The 15,490-nt window shown below is 38.2% G+C and overlaps 1 protein-coding gene across 1 annotated transcript in view; it reads right to left on the reverse strand.

Moving 5' to 3' along the window:
• The window catches only part of TUBGCP3 (tubulin, gamma complex associated protein 3), an 85,268-nt gene that overhangs the window by 38,897 nt on the left and 30,881 nt on the right, over positions 1–15,490 (reverse strand). Inside the window, exons 12-13 of the mRNA XM_012637956.1 lie at positions 2,648–2,758; positions 2,222–2,330 (exon numbers count right to left, since the gene is read on the reverse strand). Coding sequence (XP_012493410.1) covers positions 2,222–2,330; positions 2,648–2,758 — 220 coding nt within the window. The remainder of the gene's footprint in view (positions 1–2,221; positions 2,331–2,647; positions 2,759–15,490) is intronic.

The following is a 15,490-nucleotide window of genomic DNA, read 5'->3' on the forward strand; positions in this document are numbered from 1 at the left end:
TGACGGTAGTATTAGCAGTAGTATAACAGCATAGCAGCAGCAGCAGTTGATGGTTCTATAATAGCATAGCAGCAGCAGCAATTGGCAGTAGTATAATAGCATAGCAGTAGCAGCAGTTGACAATAGTATTAGCAGTAATATAACAGCATAGCAGCAGCAGATGGCAGTAGCAGCATCTACTACAGCATCTACCGCATTCAGTTGAATGGCGGCGGTGGCCTCCACAAAGAGCCTCCTCCACTCCAGGCATATGGGGCGCCTGACCCCCTGGGCACATCTTGTGCCTCTCCTGTGGGTCATCCTCTCTAGGCACTAGGGAATGTTTAAAACTCTAACAGCACAACTGCTCTCCTGGCTCTTCTTCCTTCTTCTCTTAAATGTTGGCATTTTCCAAAAATCTGTATTGGATCACATCTCCCTATTTCAGGAACTAATGACCTGGGGTCTATGGACTCCAAGAAGTCCATGCAAAATGGTGTGTGAATGCATTTGAGGTAAGAGGGATGGGATGGTGTCATTCCCAGCACCGAGGGACAGGACACCTGCCCTGACCGCGGGAGCTCCTGAGGTGCCCCCAGCATTGTCCTGCGCTGTTATGGTTAAGGCAGGTGCTTCCCAGATCTCTCCACTGGGCCCTGACAGGTCACTGGAGTTTCGGTACAGCATTTCCAATACATGCTGGAAATCTCCACTACCACGTCTACTGAAAATCAAATGGCCCCAAACTAAAAATCTTCTCTCCCAAGCCCATCTTATTCCTAAACTCACTGCTACTCACCCTTTAGCCTCATGAGCTCAGAGTTCTAGTATCATCCTTGACTTTTCCGCCTCTGCGATTATTAACACTCCTGTTAAGTATCTCATTCCAAAAACATCCATAACTGAAGCCACATCCAATAACCTATCCTAGTGCATACACCAAGTTCTAGTCTCTCTCTAAGTTGTCACACTATTAAGCAGCAGTAGCAATAATAACTTCCAGAAATAGTTCTAACCATGCCATGCTTCTGCTCAAAAACCTTTTCTTTATTTTCACTGTGATCCTGGAAGAAGTCCAATCCCTACTATTTCTGACCTGCGCTCTGCTCACGCTCTGCCCCCTTCCCAGGCTACACAGTAACCCATGACCAAATCGCACCCCTTCCTCAGGGTCAGGTCAATTCCTCCCTCTTCCTTGATACTTCACTGGAAATAACTAAAGCACTTTCACTTTCCCTGTATATCTCATTTCACTGATCATGTTCTACTTTATTATCTTATTGTACACTTCACCTCCCTCCATTACTAGACTAATAAACTCATGAAAGGCATAACCACGGTGAATTCCTATCATCTTTTCTATGCATGCCACAATATCCTATGCAAAGTAAACTTTTTGAATGAATCAAAATGACATTATAAATAGCAAATACAGCCATAACTGGAAAGCTATAAACTTAAGTTAGCTATACTCAAAATTCCACGCAATCACTGCAGCTGGGAATGGGGAAGAAGTAGGAGAGACAGCGTGGGGTACGGGAAGCCACAGTGTTGTCAACGCAGGCAGGGACTCAACCACATTTTGATTACAATAAATACTAACTACACCCTTGCTGATTTCCGAACGAGCCTTTGTGTCCCAAAGCATGGCTACCATTAGCAAAATTCTTTCTTTTATTTTCTTATTTTGGCACACAGTAACAGTGTGGTAATGGTAAAGTAACATTACCATTTAAAAAAAGTAACACAAATTACTAAGAAAGATAAAATAGCTACATCTATACTTTTTAACACTGTATAAAAAGGAAATTAAAAACTTACATAGTAAAAGATTATTTTACATATATATCATACTATGTATAATATTAAGATGTTTTAGAAAAAATTCAGGTAATCTGTATATCCTATGGAACAAAAAATAGTTTAAGCTATATATAACATTGCAACCACCACCACCACCACCATTTTCACGACCACAATTATCACTATCATTACATCACCATCATCACCATCATCATCATCACATCATCGCCATCACTATTATCACTATCATTACCATCACCATCACCACAACATCATCAACACCATCGTCACCATCATCACCACCACCACCATCACCATCATCACAGCATCATCCATCTCCACCACTATTATCACAGCATCATCATCGTCACAGCATCATCATCATCACCACCATCACCATCATCACAGCATCCCTAGCCCCACCACCACCACCTCGTACCATCCTGGGGTGACTCTGCAGACCTCGTCACAGCTATCATCTTTGCAGTGGGAGTCTGATCATGACAAACCTGGTGCAAAAAATTTATTGATTTTCCTATCAAAAGGACCTAAAAAGGAAAATATCCTATGATTACTTTTATATAAAATTAAAATAATTGTCCAAATACTATAAATATTCATAAGCTACAAATTGGCTATTGATTAAAAACTAAATAACAAGAGCATCTACTATAGCATCAAGTGAATTCTAGAAACTCAAAAGATATATTAACAAATACACATTATGTTGCTATATTCAAGTAACATATACTTCACCTCAAGAACATTAATACAACAAAATTTTAACTAAAAATTAGTTTTGTCACATAACACAAGTATACACAGTAATAAAACACCAAAATCACAGAAGCGTCTTCCCACGCACCTTCCTAGATTGATCCATTGTAATGAACGAAGGAATCATGGATTTCCTCAAAGTATACTTGTCATGCCACAGTCGATCTGTTTTAACTGTGGGGTCTGATGCTACAAAAAACTGAAAGCAAAGGGACACTGAAACATTAAAAACCATTTATGGCAAAAAATTAGCTAACAGCAACATCAAAGAATAAATTTTTCTAGAAAGCCAAGTTCTCCAGGTACAGAGTCTTACCCATTTATATAATAAAATTTTACAAAACATTTTAGACAGAAATCTTTCACTTGAATTATATTATATATTTCCCAGATTTGAAAACCAAAATATAATAAAAACAATGACACTTTTTCTTGGAGACTTAGCATGGCAATCACAGCCTCTGCACGGTAATTCCAAGGATCCAAGTCCGAGCTCCTCCTACCTTAGTGACAGCACAGACTTCCAGAGCTGTCTACGCACTCAACTCCTGCCCATTACCTTCCTCCCTTACGCGCAGCTGTGTTCCTTCCATCAAGCTGCCACCTGCCCGTCTGCCTGCCCATCTCGGTCTGGCAGAGCCCCCAAGTCTGGAACACAGAGGCAGCTGGGCTGATGTGCCTGGGCACAGAAAAGCCCCCTGGCTCAGATATCGTCTATAGCAGAGTTTGCTGTCCACACACGTGACCACACAGTGGCACTGTGGGAAGTGACCCTGGGTGGCTCCCTGGGGACCACCTCTGCCCAAGGACCTTCTTCCTCACCTTCTTCAACCGGCACCTAAGAAGGAACACAGCGTGGTGAGGAGAAAATCCAATTGCTACTTGTTCCCAGAATGAGGCCATTCTCATTTTCAATCCTTTCCTAATAGACTTGTGCTTTTATTTCTACACCTGTTTTACAAAAGCACAACTGCTGAGCTGAAGTACTCTTAAAGTTTATAGACAATGCCAGATCGCCCTTCCACGCAGTGGTGTCAACTGACACTCCCACCCGCAGGACGCCTGCATTTTGCATCCTTGCTCATTTTAGATGCTGCCAACCAGGCAGGTGAAGCTGAGCATCTTTCACAACCCTACCTTCCATCTTCTCTTCTCTCCTGATCTCTCTCTATGCCTTTCACCTATCTTTCTATTCCGTTTGTTTTTTTATTATCAATATACAAAAATTCTTTGTATATTAGGGATAGTGACCATTTGTAAATCATACAGTATTATAAACTTAACTTTTCCAAGTTAATCATTTGTCACTTTTTATAGTCTTATAGTAAGTTCCATGTTTCTGTTTTGGTTTTGTTATATAAAGGTAAATGTCTATCTTCCTTTATGGTTTCTGAGCTTCTTAGTCTTCCTAAGACCTCCCCATTCCTAGATCATAGAAATATTCACAATCATGTTCTTTCAAATTTCCACTGTGTTATTTTTATCACTTACATATTTAATTCCTCTGGAATTTATCCTTGCATATCGTATTGTGGGGGGAGGGGGTCTTCTGGATGGTGTTTTCTCTTGATTGGCCGGGCCAGACCTATTTATTTAATCCCCCACCTGTCCTCCCTGCTAACGAAACCTCATAAAGACTATCATCCTAATTAACTGTATCAACAATTAAAAGGGAAAAATCATTTGACTCCATCAAGAACTGCTGAGGAGGCACCTGAGACTGCCTCTATTTACCATCTTCCAACGATGAGCAGTTAGTATTTTGTTTTATTATCATTAAAATGTGGATTTGAGTGTATCAAGTGTTCCCACCCATCAGAGATATCATCCTTACTGGCACTACCCTTCTCCCAGTTTGGGGAGATGGGAGCCTCTTCAAGCTGCCTGAGTCCTACAGACTGGGAAGATGCTGCAGGCTCAGCTTCCTTTCTCCCAAGACGTACTAGAGTCAGCCGCTTACCCAAGGAGCCCCACTTCCGCTTAGGGGGAAATGGCGCCGGGGCCACGACCTCAACACCTGGCAGTATGTCAGATAAGAAGCCGGATGGTCTGAGACCCGGCGCTGGCTGCAGGACGCATGGTAGCTGAGTTCCCTGGTCAGACTGCAAAACCCATTTAAGTCATATTACACTAAAAGTGCCATTTTGGTGATCTTTCCATAAATCCCAAATCATTAACAGTTGAAAAACACATAACCCTGACTAGGAAGATACGTCCAAAAATACCAAATAGATTTAAACAATTTTTAAATTGCTTTTAGCAATTATATAGCAAAACAAAATTAATGATTTCTCAGCAAAATGTAAATAACCAAAAAGTAACCCAAGAAGAGAGAGGAGACTCTAAAAGAATAGTATCTTTAGAAGAAATTGGAAATATAAAATGCTATCACTAAAGCACAGGGTCTACTTAACTTCTTTTTTTTACAAAGACATTATTCTTAATGTTTAAAGTGTTCTAGATCACAGAAAAATATTCAGAATGCCCCAGTTTATTTTATGAAACTAGTATAGCACTAGCTCATCTGATTTCTAAGAATACCAAAAACTAACTTAATATTATAGGATAGTTTCATTTGTGAATATAGATGAATAAACTCTGAATAAAATATTATCCTTGCATTCCTGAATTAAAATATTCTTGGTCAGGACATATTACACTTCCAGAAAGCTAATAAATGTCTGAAAAGGGAATATATAAATGAATTATAAAATATCATCTAGCTATTAAAAATAAAGTTTGTTCTTAACTATGACAGACTCTTTCAAGAATCCAGTGAAAAATAATAATTCTTCCCAGGGGAAAATGCATATACAGTTGATCCTTAAACCACATGGGTTTGAACTGTGCAGGAGCATTTATAGGAGGATTTTTTTCAACCAAATGTACAGATTGAAAATACAGTATTCACAGGATTCTAAACTCAAGTACACGGAGGGCCCACTTTCCATATACTCAGGTTCCACTGGGCCAACTGCAGGACTTGGGTATGTGTGCATTCTGGTATCTGCTGGGGTCCTCCTGGAGCTGATCCCCTGCACATACTGAGGGATGACTGTATTTACAAAATACAGAGTTTTATACACTACGCAGGAGTTTCAGAGATCATTTTAAGAAGCCTTGGTATAGAAGAAAAATATTTAATAGCATAAAATAATGTTCATTATTTATGTTAAGAAAAAAATAATAAAGGTCACAAAATACAACGCATGATGATATACACACAAATATACAGTTAAAAAATGAGTATACATATAAATATTAATGGAAGTTATCTGTTCATGATGAGATTACTGATAAATCTTAATTTTTTTCCTGTTTATATGATCGAAATGTTTAAAATTGTACATGTTTTTAAATCAGAAAAAATATTGTTCAATGATTTTTTTAACTTCACAGAAATCTACTTGCAAGGGTAAATATTTCAGGAAACAAATTTTAATGATGTCAAGGTCTTATATTTGATCCTTTTAAGCAAGAGCTAGATGGTATCAATTATGTGCAGTCTCCTGTATAAGTGGGCATTATGAATAAATGCCAGCATTTTCACGACCACAGAAAAGACACTGCTATACTTATTTTCAACTAAAATGTCTCATCTTTACATACCAATTTAAATGACTAAAGCATTCATTGATCTATTTCAGACTTTTTAAATTTATATAACCTTTCTAATTTAAAATACATAACTAATGACTACTTTGAAGATTGCTATAATGAAGCTATCATCACTTTGGCATATACTTAAATTACCCCTGACAGAAATAAAAGTGTTACAAGCCCACCGTGAGTCAGCTCAACTGTTACCCAGTCACTGTGCCACGACTGCTCTGTAGCCGTTCAAATTTCATATAAATTGTTTATCTGTTAATCAATTTCACAGAAGAGCTGGTTTTTACAGACAATACACTAATTTATCCTGATATTTGAAGTGCAACTGGATTTTTATCAGTACGAACAATAAGAAAATTTAATTTAAACCATAAAAAAACCTCAGACAATGCAGGCAATGTTTAGAAGTTATAAAAGCACTGCTTCATCTAAGGGCAAAGTACGACACAATCACTCTACTAGCAAACATCTCGTAGCAAACACAAAGAGCATGGGTACACTTTAGAATATAATTAATTCTGTGAAAAATATATACTTATAGGAGGGGGGAAAAAACCAAGGTCAGAATATAATTGCGATATGCTTTTATTTTATTGATGCATTTTCCATTCAAGGTTCTTTAATTTTCACCATTATGTCAAACACAGAAAGAATTGAGGAAAAAAAAATAAAACATAATTGTACCATGATTTCTCATTAACTGTTGGACAAATGCCAAGGCCTCCCTACTAAAAACAGAAATGAAGAGGGTAATTTTCTTAGCAAGCAACTTAGTTTCTAAGAACCAGATCCATTAATACAGACCATAAAACATTCCAACTTCAACTTGCCAATCATGCAGGCAGCTACCAAAAGAGAGCTCTGCTAGGGCCACACCTAGAGGAAATAAATGGCAGCTGGACCAGGGAATGGGTGAACTGGTCGCATTCTTTGTTTAACAAAGTGTAGTTTACAAGGTAAACTTATAAATTGCAATATTTCAAGGGTGGGGGCATAAAAAGATATCAAAAAAGTAAGATATTATATATGGCAAACTTTTAAATTTCAATAATTCTTAGCAAAAATATAAAGATAAAGGGAACAAAATAGCAAGAGTACTAATTGGATCCACAGAGATATTCTGCATTATTATCTAGGGTTCACTGACCTTCAAATTCAATAATGTAGAGTTTTAGAGTATTTTAGCATTTAAGTAAGTATTTGAAGCAAGTCTGAAATTTTTCTAATTTTGAAAACAACATAGCTTATTTTTAACTTTTCCCTTCCTTTCCTTGCTGAGGCACCTTTACTATCCAAAAGGCAAATTAACACTGAGTTACTTTGTTTATAACCTGCACATACTGGCAAAATTTGTTTACCTTACTCAGTTTATAAGGAAGAGAAGTCATGTTAGCTACAAGAAGGATTAACCATATGGCTTCTCCAGATAGCATTATAATAATAACACAATGAAAAACGGCTTACTTTTATAGTACTACTTTTAAGAGCCAAAAATAAACTTTTCCCCAAATGTTGAAAGTATTTTCCAAATTAATCATTCAGAATACTTTCTAAATTCTTATAGCCCTCTATTTTTGCTTGTCTTCGCAAATACACGATATAAGTAAAATTTAAAAAATAAAATTTATACACTATTCGCTGCACTGTTAGGTAAAGGTGCATACCTTTTTTATTGTTAAAATATCCCAAATGCTAGACTTAGAAGCAGGGTTTAATGACACCACACCAAAAATAACAAAGCCCAAATGTCATCTGGAAGTTTCTCTTAAAGTTTTAGATAAAATGCATAAGTGAAAACTCATCTTTTGGTTACAAATCAGCCAAACCCACAGGTGGCTACAAGAGAAGCTGCTCGATACCCGTTGCCAACAGAAGCAGAGAGAAGCCTCTCCCTGGAAACAGGTGACTCCCAGCATTTAAAGAGCTCCCAGGAAGGGCAACAGTGAGAAGCCTTCACACCTGAAGTGGGATCTGATCAGCCATCAGCAGAGGCAGCGCAAGCCCCTCGCGTGGTAGGAGCCTCCTGCAGGGAGGTTACCAAGCAGCCGCCATAGCTCCGGCAGACGGGGAGAGCGAGGTGTCCCTGCTGCGGACTGACTGGCACTGCATGGCCTCCTGGGCAGGAAGAACCAGACACCCACGTACATTCAGGTCTCTGGTGGCTCGAGAGAAATGCAGCTCTCACCCCACGGCGCCCTGACAGCTCCTGCTTTCCTCGTGTTTACAGGAGCCAGAGTCAAAGAAAGGCTCCAGGTCCTGCGCTAACTTGGAGGCTTCTTTACTGGGGCCTGTGAACTTGGAAAATAATGTCATTTCCATTTTCACTAACTTCTATCTGAAACTCAGCTTTTCCTCCAATTATAAATGTAAATAACAAACCACAGTCCCTGTGACTTTGCCACCAATAGAAACCTGGCATTTTCACATCACATGTTAAATTGTTGCAGGTATCCTGAAATAGCTGCTCATCATTCTTATTTAATGTGTTAACAAAAAACACATACTACCATATCACCGACTTGATAATAACTTTGGAAACGCTGGATAGAGCAAAATTAAACAGAGATCTTTACAACAGAAGTTCTCTATCATGTAGTGTTATCCACTCTAGTCTATTAAACTTTTTTTCCCCTCACAGAAAAATTCCCAAGAAAAGACAGCTGGCGCAGAGGGGAGTGGCACTCTGGACTCATCTCCTTCCAACACCCTCAACTTCAGAACTCTGCAAGGGCCCAGCCCGACTCTGGGTGGTGCTGCCTGGAATCAGAGGGTGGGTAGAACAGGGGCAATACCGTGGAGCTTTGGAAATCCCCATGGCCACATCAGTCCATATTAAAACTCCCCACAAGGTTGCAAAGTGCAGCCAAAGGGGCGTGCAGTGTGAGAACCATGGGGCTGTGCTCAGGCACAGTGACTACCAGGTGAATGGGACACCTACATCCAGCAGTGAGACAGGAGATGACTCAGGAGGGAAACTTTAGAGGCCACATGTAGCTGGCATCCCTCACCAGACATTTCTGCTTTCACAACTTTTACACTTTATTTTTTGTTTATTGAGATAAAATTCATATAATATAAAAGTAACCATTTTAAACTACGCAGTTCAGCAGTTTTTAGTATATTCACCATACAGTTCTGCAATCATCTCCACTAATTTCAAAACATTTTCACCACCTTAAAAAGAAATGCCATATCCACTAAGAAGTCACTATCTGTTTCTTTTTCCCTCCTCAGGACCTGACACTAACCACTTTCTGTCTTTATGGATTTGCCAATTCTGGACATTTCATATGAACAGAATCAGGCGATATACGGCCTGTTATGTCTGGCTTATTTTACTCAGCACATGTTCTCATACATGTTGCAGCAAGTATCAGATTTTCATTTCTTGTTAAGGCTGAATAATATTCCATTGTATGGATATACCATGTTTTATTTATCAATTCGCCAGTTGGTAGACATTGGAGTTGTTTTCACTTTTTGACTATCATATATAATGCTGCCATGAGTGTTCATGTTCAAGTTTTTACGTAAATATTTGTTTTCATTTCTCTTGGGTATATACTAGAACTGCTAGGTTACATGGTAACTTTTTGAGGAAGTGTCAAACTTTTCCATAGTGGCTGCACCATTCTCTAGTTCTACCAGCATCGTATTAGGCTCCCAATTTCTCCAAATCCTTGCCAATATATTGATATTTTCTGGTTGGTGGTTTTTGTTTTTGTTTTGTACATCCTCCTGGGTGTGGTGTCTAATTGCGATTTTGATTTGCACTTCCCTAATAGCTAATGATGATGAGAATCTTTTCCTGTGCTTACTGTTTCCTCTCTGTATCTTCTTTGGACAAATGTCTACTCAAGTTCTTTCTTAAATTGGGTTATTTTTTATCTTATTGAGTGTGATAGTTCTTTATATATTTGGGATGGAATACTAGACAATTACCAGATAGATGATTTGGAAATATTTTTCTCCCATTCTGGGACTGGTTTCTCATTTTCTCAAAAGAGTCCTTGGACGTACACAGTTTTTAATTATGATGAAGTCTGATTTCTTTTGTTGTTCATGTCTTTGGTGACATATTTAAGAAAATGTTGCCTAATCCATGGTCCCAAAGATTTACACCTATGATTCCTTCTAAGAGTTTTATAACTTTGGCTCTTACATTTAGATGTCTGATCCATTCCCAGTTAACTTTTACACGTGATGTGTGACAGAGATCCAAACTCATCCTTCGGCATGTGGATATTCAATTGTCCCAGTACCATTTGTTTAAAAGACTGCTCTTGTCCCACTGAGTGGTCTTGGTACCTTTGCTGAAAATCAACTCGACGAAAATGAAGATTTATTTCTGGGATCTCTATTCTATTCCATGGACCCACAAGCCTATAATCCTGCCAGTACCACACTGTTTTGGTTACTCTGTGCCGCAGTGTGTTTAGGGTGAGTAAGTGTGGGGTTTCCTGCTGTGTTATTCTCACTCCAGACTGCTCTGGCTCCAGGGCCCCCGTACTTCCCTGTGAGTCTCAAGATTCGCTTTTCCATTTCTGCAAAAAAGGCAGTTGGAACTTTGATAGGAATTGCACTGAAATCACAGATTACTTGGGGAGTACTGACACCTTAACAATATTAAATCCATGAACACAGGCCGTCTGTCACGTTTTATAGTTTCATTGTACAAGTCTCACACTTCTTGGTTAGACTTATCCCTAAGTATGTTATTTATTTAGGTGCTATTGTAAGTGGGACTGTTTTCTTGATTTCCTATTTGTAGTATTCACTGAAAGTACATAGAAACTTAACTGATATTTGCTATTGGTCTTGTATCCTGCTAATTTGGTGAACTTGTTTATTAGACAGATACAGATATACCTCTCTACCTACCTATACCTATCATAGGTGTGGATTCTTTCGTTTTCTGTGTATTAATATATAAGATCATGTCATCTGTGAACAGAGATGATAGCACCTCTTCCTTCCCAATCTGGGTGCCTTTGCCTTTTTTCTTTCTTCTTTCTTTTTTCTTGCCTAGTTGTCCTGGCTGGAACTTCCAGCATAGTGCTGAAAGTATACACCCTTGTCTTGTTCCTAACTTCAGGGAGAAAGCGTAAGTCTCTTACCATAATGCACATTAGCTGTCGGTGTTTCATAAAAGCCCTTCATTAAGTATGTTCCTCTCTATTCCTAGTTTCAGTGTTTTTATCACAAAAGGGTGTTGAATTTCATCACATGCTTTTCCAGCATCAATTGAGTTAATCCTGTGCTACTTCCCTCCATTGCCTTAATATGATGTATTACATTGATTGACTCTGATTATGTTGAACTACCCTTGCATCCTCTGGATTAATCCCACTTGGCTGTGGTGTACAATCCTTTTAATATGGTGAATTCCATTTTCTAATATTTTACTGATGATTTTTCCAACTATATTCACGAGGGATGCTGGTATGTAGTTTTCGTGTGTCTTATGCTGGCCTTCTAAAATGAGTTACGGAGTGTTCCTTACTATTCTATTTTTGAAAGAGTTTGAGAAGGATTGGTGTTAATTCTTTATGTATTTGGTAGCATTCACCAGAAAAATCATCTGTTCCTAGGCTGTTCTTTGTTGAAATTTCTTGGTTACTGAGTCAATGTCTTTACCTGTTTTAGGTCTATTCAGATTTTCTATTTCTTTATGAATCAGTTTTGGTAGTTTCTGTTTCTAGAAACTCTCTCAGGTTTTATTTATCTGGGAATGTCTTAATTTCTCCTTTATTTTTGAATGAGACTTTTGTTGGACACAGATTTCTTGAACCACAGGCTGTTTGTTTTCCATAGTTTGATTGTACTCTCCCACTGCCTCTGGCCTCCGTGGTTTCTGATAAGAAATCAGCTGTTGATTTTACTGAGCATCCCTAGTACGAGACGTTTTCCCATTTGGTGCTATAAAGATTTTCTCTCTATTGTTGGCTCTCTACAGTCTTGATTATACAGGCTGAGTATCTCTACTCCAAAAATCTAAAATCCAAAATTCTCCAAAATCTGAAACAATTTCAATGTTGACGTGATGCTCAAAGAAAAGGCACACTGGAGCATTTCAAATTTCGGATTTTCAGATTAGTGAGACTAAGCTGTTGAGTATAATGCAAGCATTCCAAAATCCCAAAAATCCAAAATCCAAAACTTCTGTGCCGTTTCTGATGAGGGATATTCAACTTGTAATGTGTCTGGTTGACCTCTGAGTTTGTCCTACTTTTGAGTTTTTTGAGCTTCTTGAATGCATACAACATTAACGTTTTTCATCAAATTTGCATGCAATAGTGTCTTAGGCTCTTCTTCTCCTTCCTTTTTACTCTCAGTTCTCAGACCGGATAACCTCTGGTGCCCACACTCGGGTTGCTGGTTTTCTCCTCTGTGCTCACATCTGCCAAGCTCTATTAGTGATTTTCTTCTCTTCAGTTATTTTACTTTTCAACTCCAGAACTTCTATTTGGTTCCTTTTTATTTCTATCTCTTTATTGATACTTTACACTTTCTTTTGATGATAGAAGATAGCATTTCCTTATGCAGATATTCAATAAACTATTATAAAATGGATCATTATAAAATTCGTGTATAGTTACTTAGAGTTAACCATACACTTAAAGAAATGCAATGTTACAACCTAGTTATAATTCACTTTAGGCAAACTGAGGAAAAATTAACCAACATAGGAACCAAAGAAACAAAATTCCCAAATTTTAATTACATAATGATCAAGCACATAATGTAATTTCCTAAACTACCAAATTTTTATGGTATATATATTAAATTAAAGAGAACTTTCCCAAAACTAATCAGAGACTTAAATTAATATTTATAAATTTAGGATCTAACAGAAAACAGAGATGTCAGAGAACTACAAATAAATTAGAGAAAGGCCATAGGCACCTTGGAGATAGAAGATATTCAAATTCTATCCTATGTTCTCCTTAAAGTAATAGCAGATAACATACTACACACTTACTGCGTGTCTGACTCAACCCTCTCTTACACACAAATCTCATGAGACGGGCACATCCAGAAGACACGGAAGGCGAGGCTCAGGGAGGTGAAGGTAGTCACGCAGGACACAGAGCCATCAGCAACTGAAGGAGCCACGACTTCAGAATCAAAGCTCTTAAGCTCTACTCCACAGAGGTCAAGTGGTCAGATGAGTTATAACAAGATAAACTGGCAGGTGGGATAAGTCCACTGACACTGCAGTACCCAGCACGGCAGGCCCACAGCAAAGAACACGATATACTTATGTCAAGAAAGATTAATTTTAGCTCTGTCAACCACGATGCATTTTTGAAAAATTCCACAAGCAAAACTAGTGACACCAAACAAGAGCATCTGGGATATAAAGGGCTAGTTGGACAAAATAGCAAATAAAAAAATTACAAATCTTGAACTTCTGAAGCTCTATCTAACCTTAGATCCTAAGTATATATGCATCAGTAAATATAGAATCTTTTTAAAAAAAAGGAGGGGGAATGAAATCAATGTCATAACATGTCAGCATTCAGGTAACTGGGGGAAAGGGTACCTGGGAATGTTCTCATAATTCTTGCAACTTTTCTAGAAACCTAAAATTAAATCAAGAGAAAACCATTTAAAAATTAAGAAAAAAACTTTGTCAATGAGGCAAGAGCTGAGGTAAGTTTGCTAAGTGATAATATGAGCTACTAATTCTAATATTATACTAAATAGACATGGGTACTTATTTAGTATTTTATTTTTAAATAAATAAAACCTGAAAGTTTGCCCTATACATATTCTACGAAACAAGAGTTCTTCAAAGAAGTGCCCCAGATTTAAACAGCCCTAGGCTTGGGGTCTGCTCTTGGCCCACCTCAGGGAACCAATGTTTAAAAACGTGAGAGAAAAAAGTCTAGAGGAAAATCAATGTACAGGTTTTTGCCCAATTCTCTCCACATTCCCTACCAACTCTTAATTACTATCAAGAAAAGAAATAAATACATAAGTCTGAATAACTCATAAGAGAGGCAATCAATAAAGAATTGGTGGTACATTTAAGGACTATTTTAAAAACCTGACTGCTACAAAACGTAAACTAGTTTTCTCAAGAAAAAAGACAAAAGTATTACAAATTAGAAATTAAGTAACAAACTCAAAAAAGACAGTCAGCCTGTGGCTTTGACTCTTGTTTTAGTTATTAGTAATATGGATCGTAGTAGTATGAAGACCCAGACAATTCCCACTGCAATCTCTATAGAAAATCAGGTTTATGAAATCAATTGATCAGCAGTCATTAAAAAAGTTAAAATCGCCCAAATTCATATTATGACTGAATATTAACTATTGGATAGAAGAGGAGGATACAGATTATTAAATAAAAATGTACAATTTTATAATTTTATAATGCTGATTTTTAAAGGTTGCCTGAAAAGATTATCTTTTAGTTCTGTAAGGTCCGATTTTTTTTTTTTTTTTTTTTTTGAGACAGAGTCTCACTGTGTTGCCCGGGCTAGAGTGCCGTGGCGTCATCCTAGCTCACAGCAACCTCAAATTCCTGGGCTCAAGCGATCCTCCTGCCTCAGCCTCCCAAGTAGCTGGGACTACAGGCATGCGCCACCATGGCCGGCTAATTTTTCTATTTTTAGTAGAGACGGGGTCTCAGTCTTGCTCAGGCTGGTTTCGAACTCCTGAGCTCAAACCATCCGCCCGCCTCGGCCTCCCAGAGAGCTAAGAACTCCTGAGCTCAAACCATCCGCCCGCCTCGGCCTCCCAGAGAGCTAGGATTACAGGCGTGAGCCACCGCGCCCAGCCAGGTCCAATTTTAATGTGTAATAGAAAGGTGAGCCTCAAAACTGAAAACTGTAACACAGGCGGTCCCTGGGTTATGGACAAGATACGCTCCCAAAAATGTCTTTTGGTCGGATTTGCATGAACTCAGATCCCTGATGAACAGCACATATAAGGTCATAATAATAATAACAACAATGGTGTAACAGCTCCTGTGTAATAATAATACAGTGTAATACTGTAATAATAATAATAGTAGCACCCCTGGACTGTTATAGTAAATTACAGAAACTATTGTGCTCTTCCTTTTAATTCCTAGGCTATAAGAATGTTACGCTTCTTTTGATCTTCTAACCAAATCATTAATAGCCTTCCCATTTTAATAATTAATCCACTACACTGCTTAGTAATAACTGACGCTTTCATTGGAGCACTGCCTTTCACATGTTCCGTTATTTTGACTTTATAATTGTTCAGATAGTTGAGCACTGAAGCCTGATGCTCTCCCAATGAGTGATGGCATCTGGCCTTTCTCTGAACTCTTAATTATTTC

This window comes from Propithecus coquereli, unplaced genomic scaffold, assembly GCF_000956105.1.
Source record: "Propithecus coquereli isolate 6110/MARCELLA unplaced genomic scaffold, Pcoq_1.0 Scaffold125, whole genome shotgun sequence".
Lineage (NCBI taxonomy): Eukaryota > Metazoa > Chordata > Mammalia > Primates > Indriidae > Propithecus > Propithecus coquereli.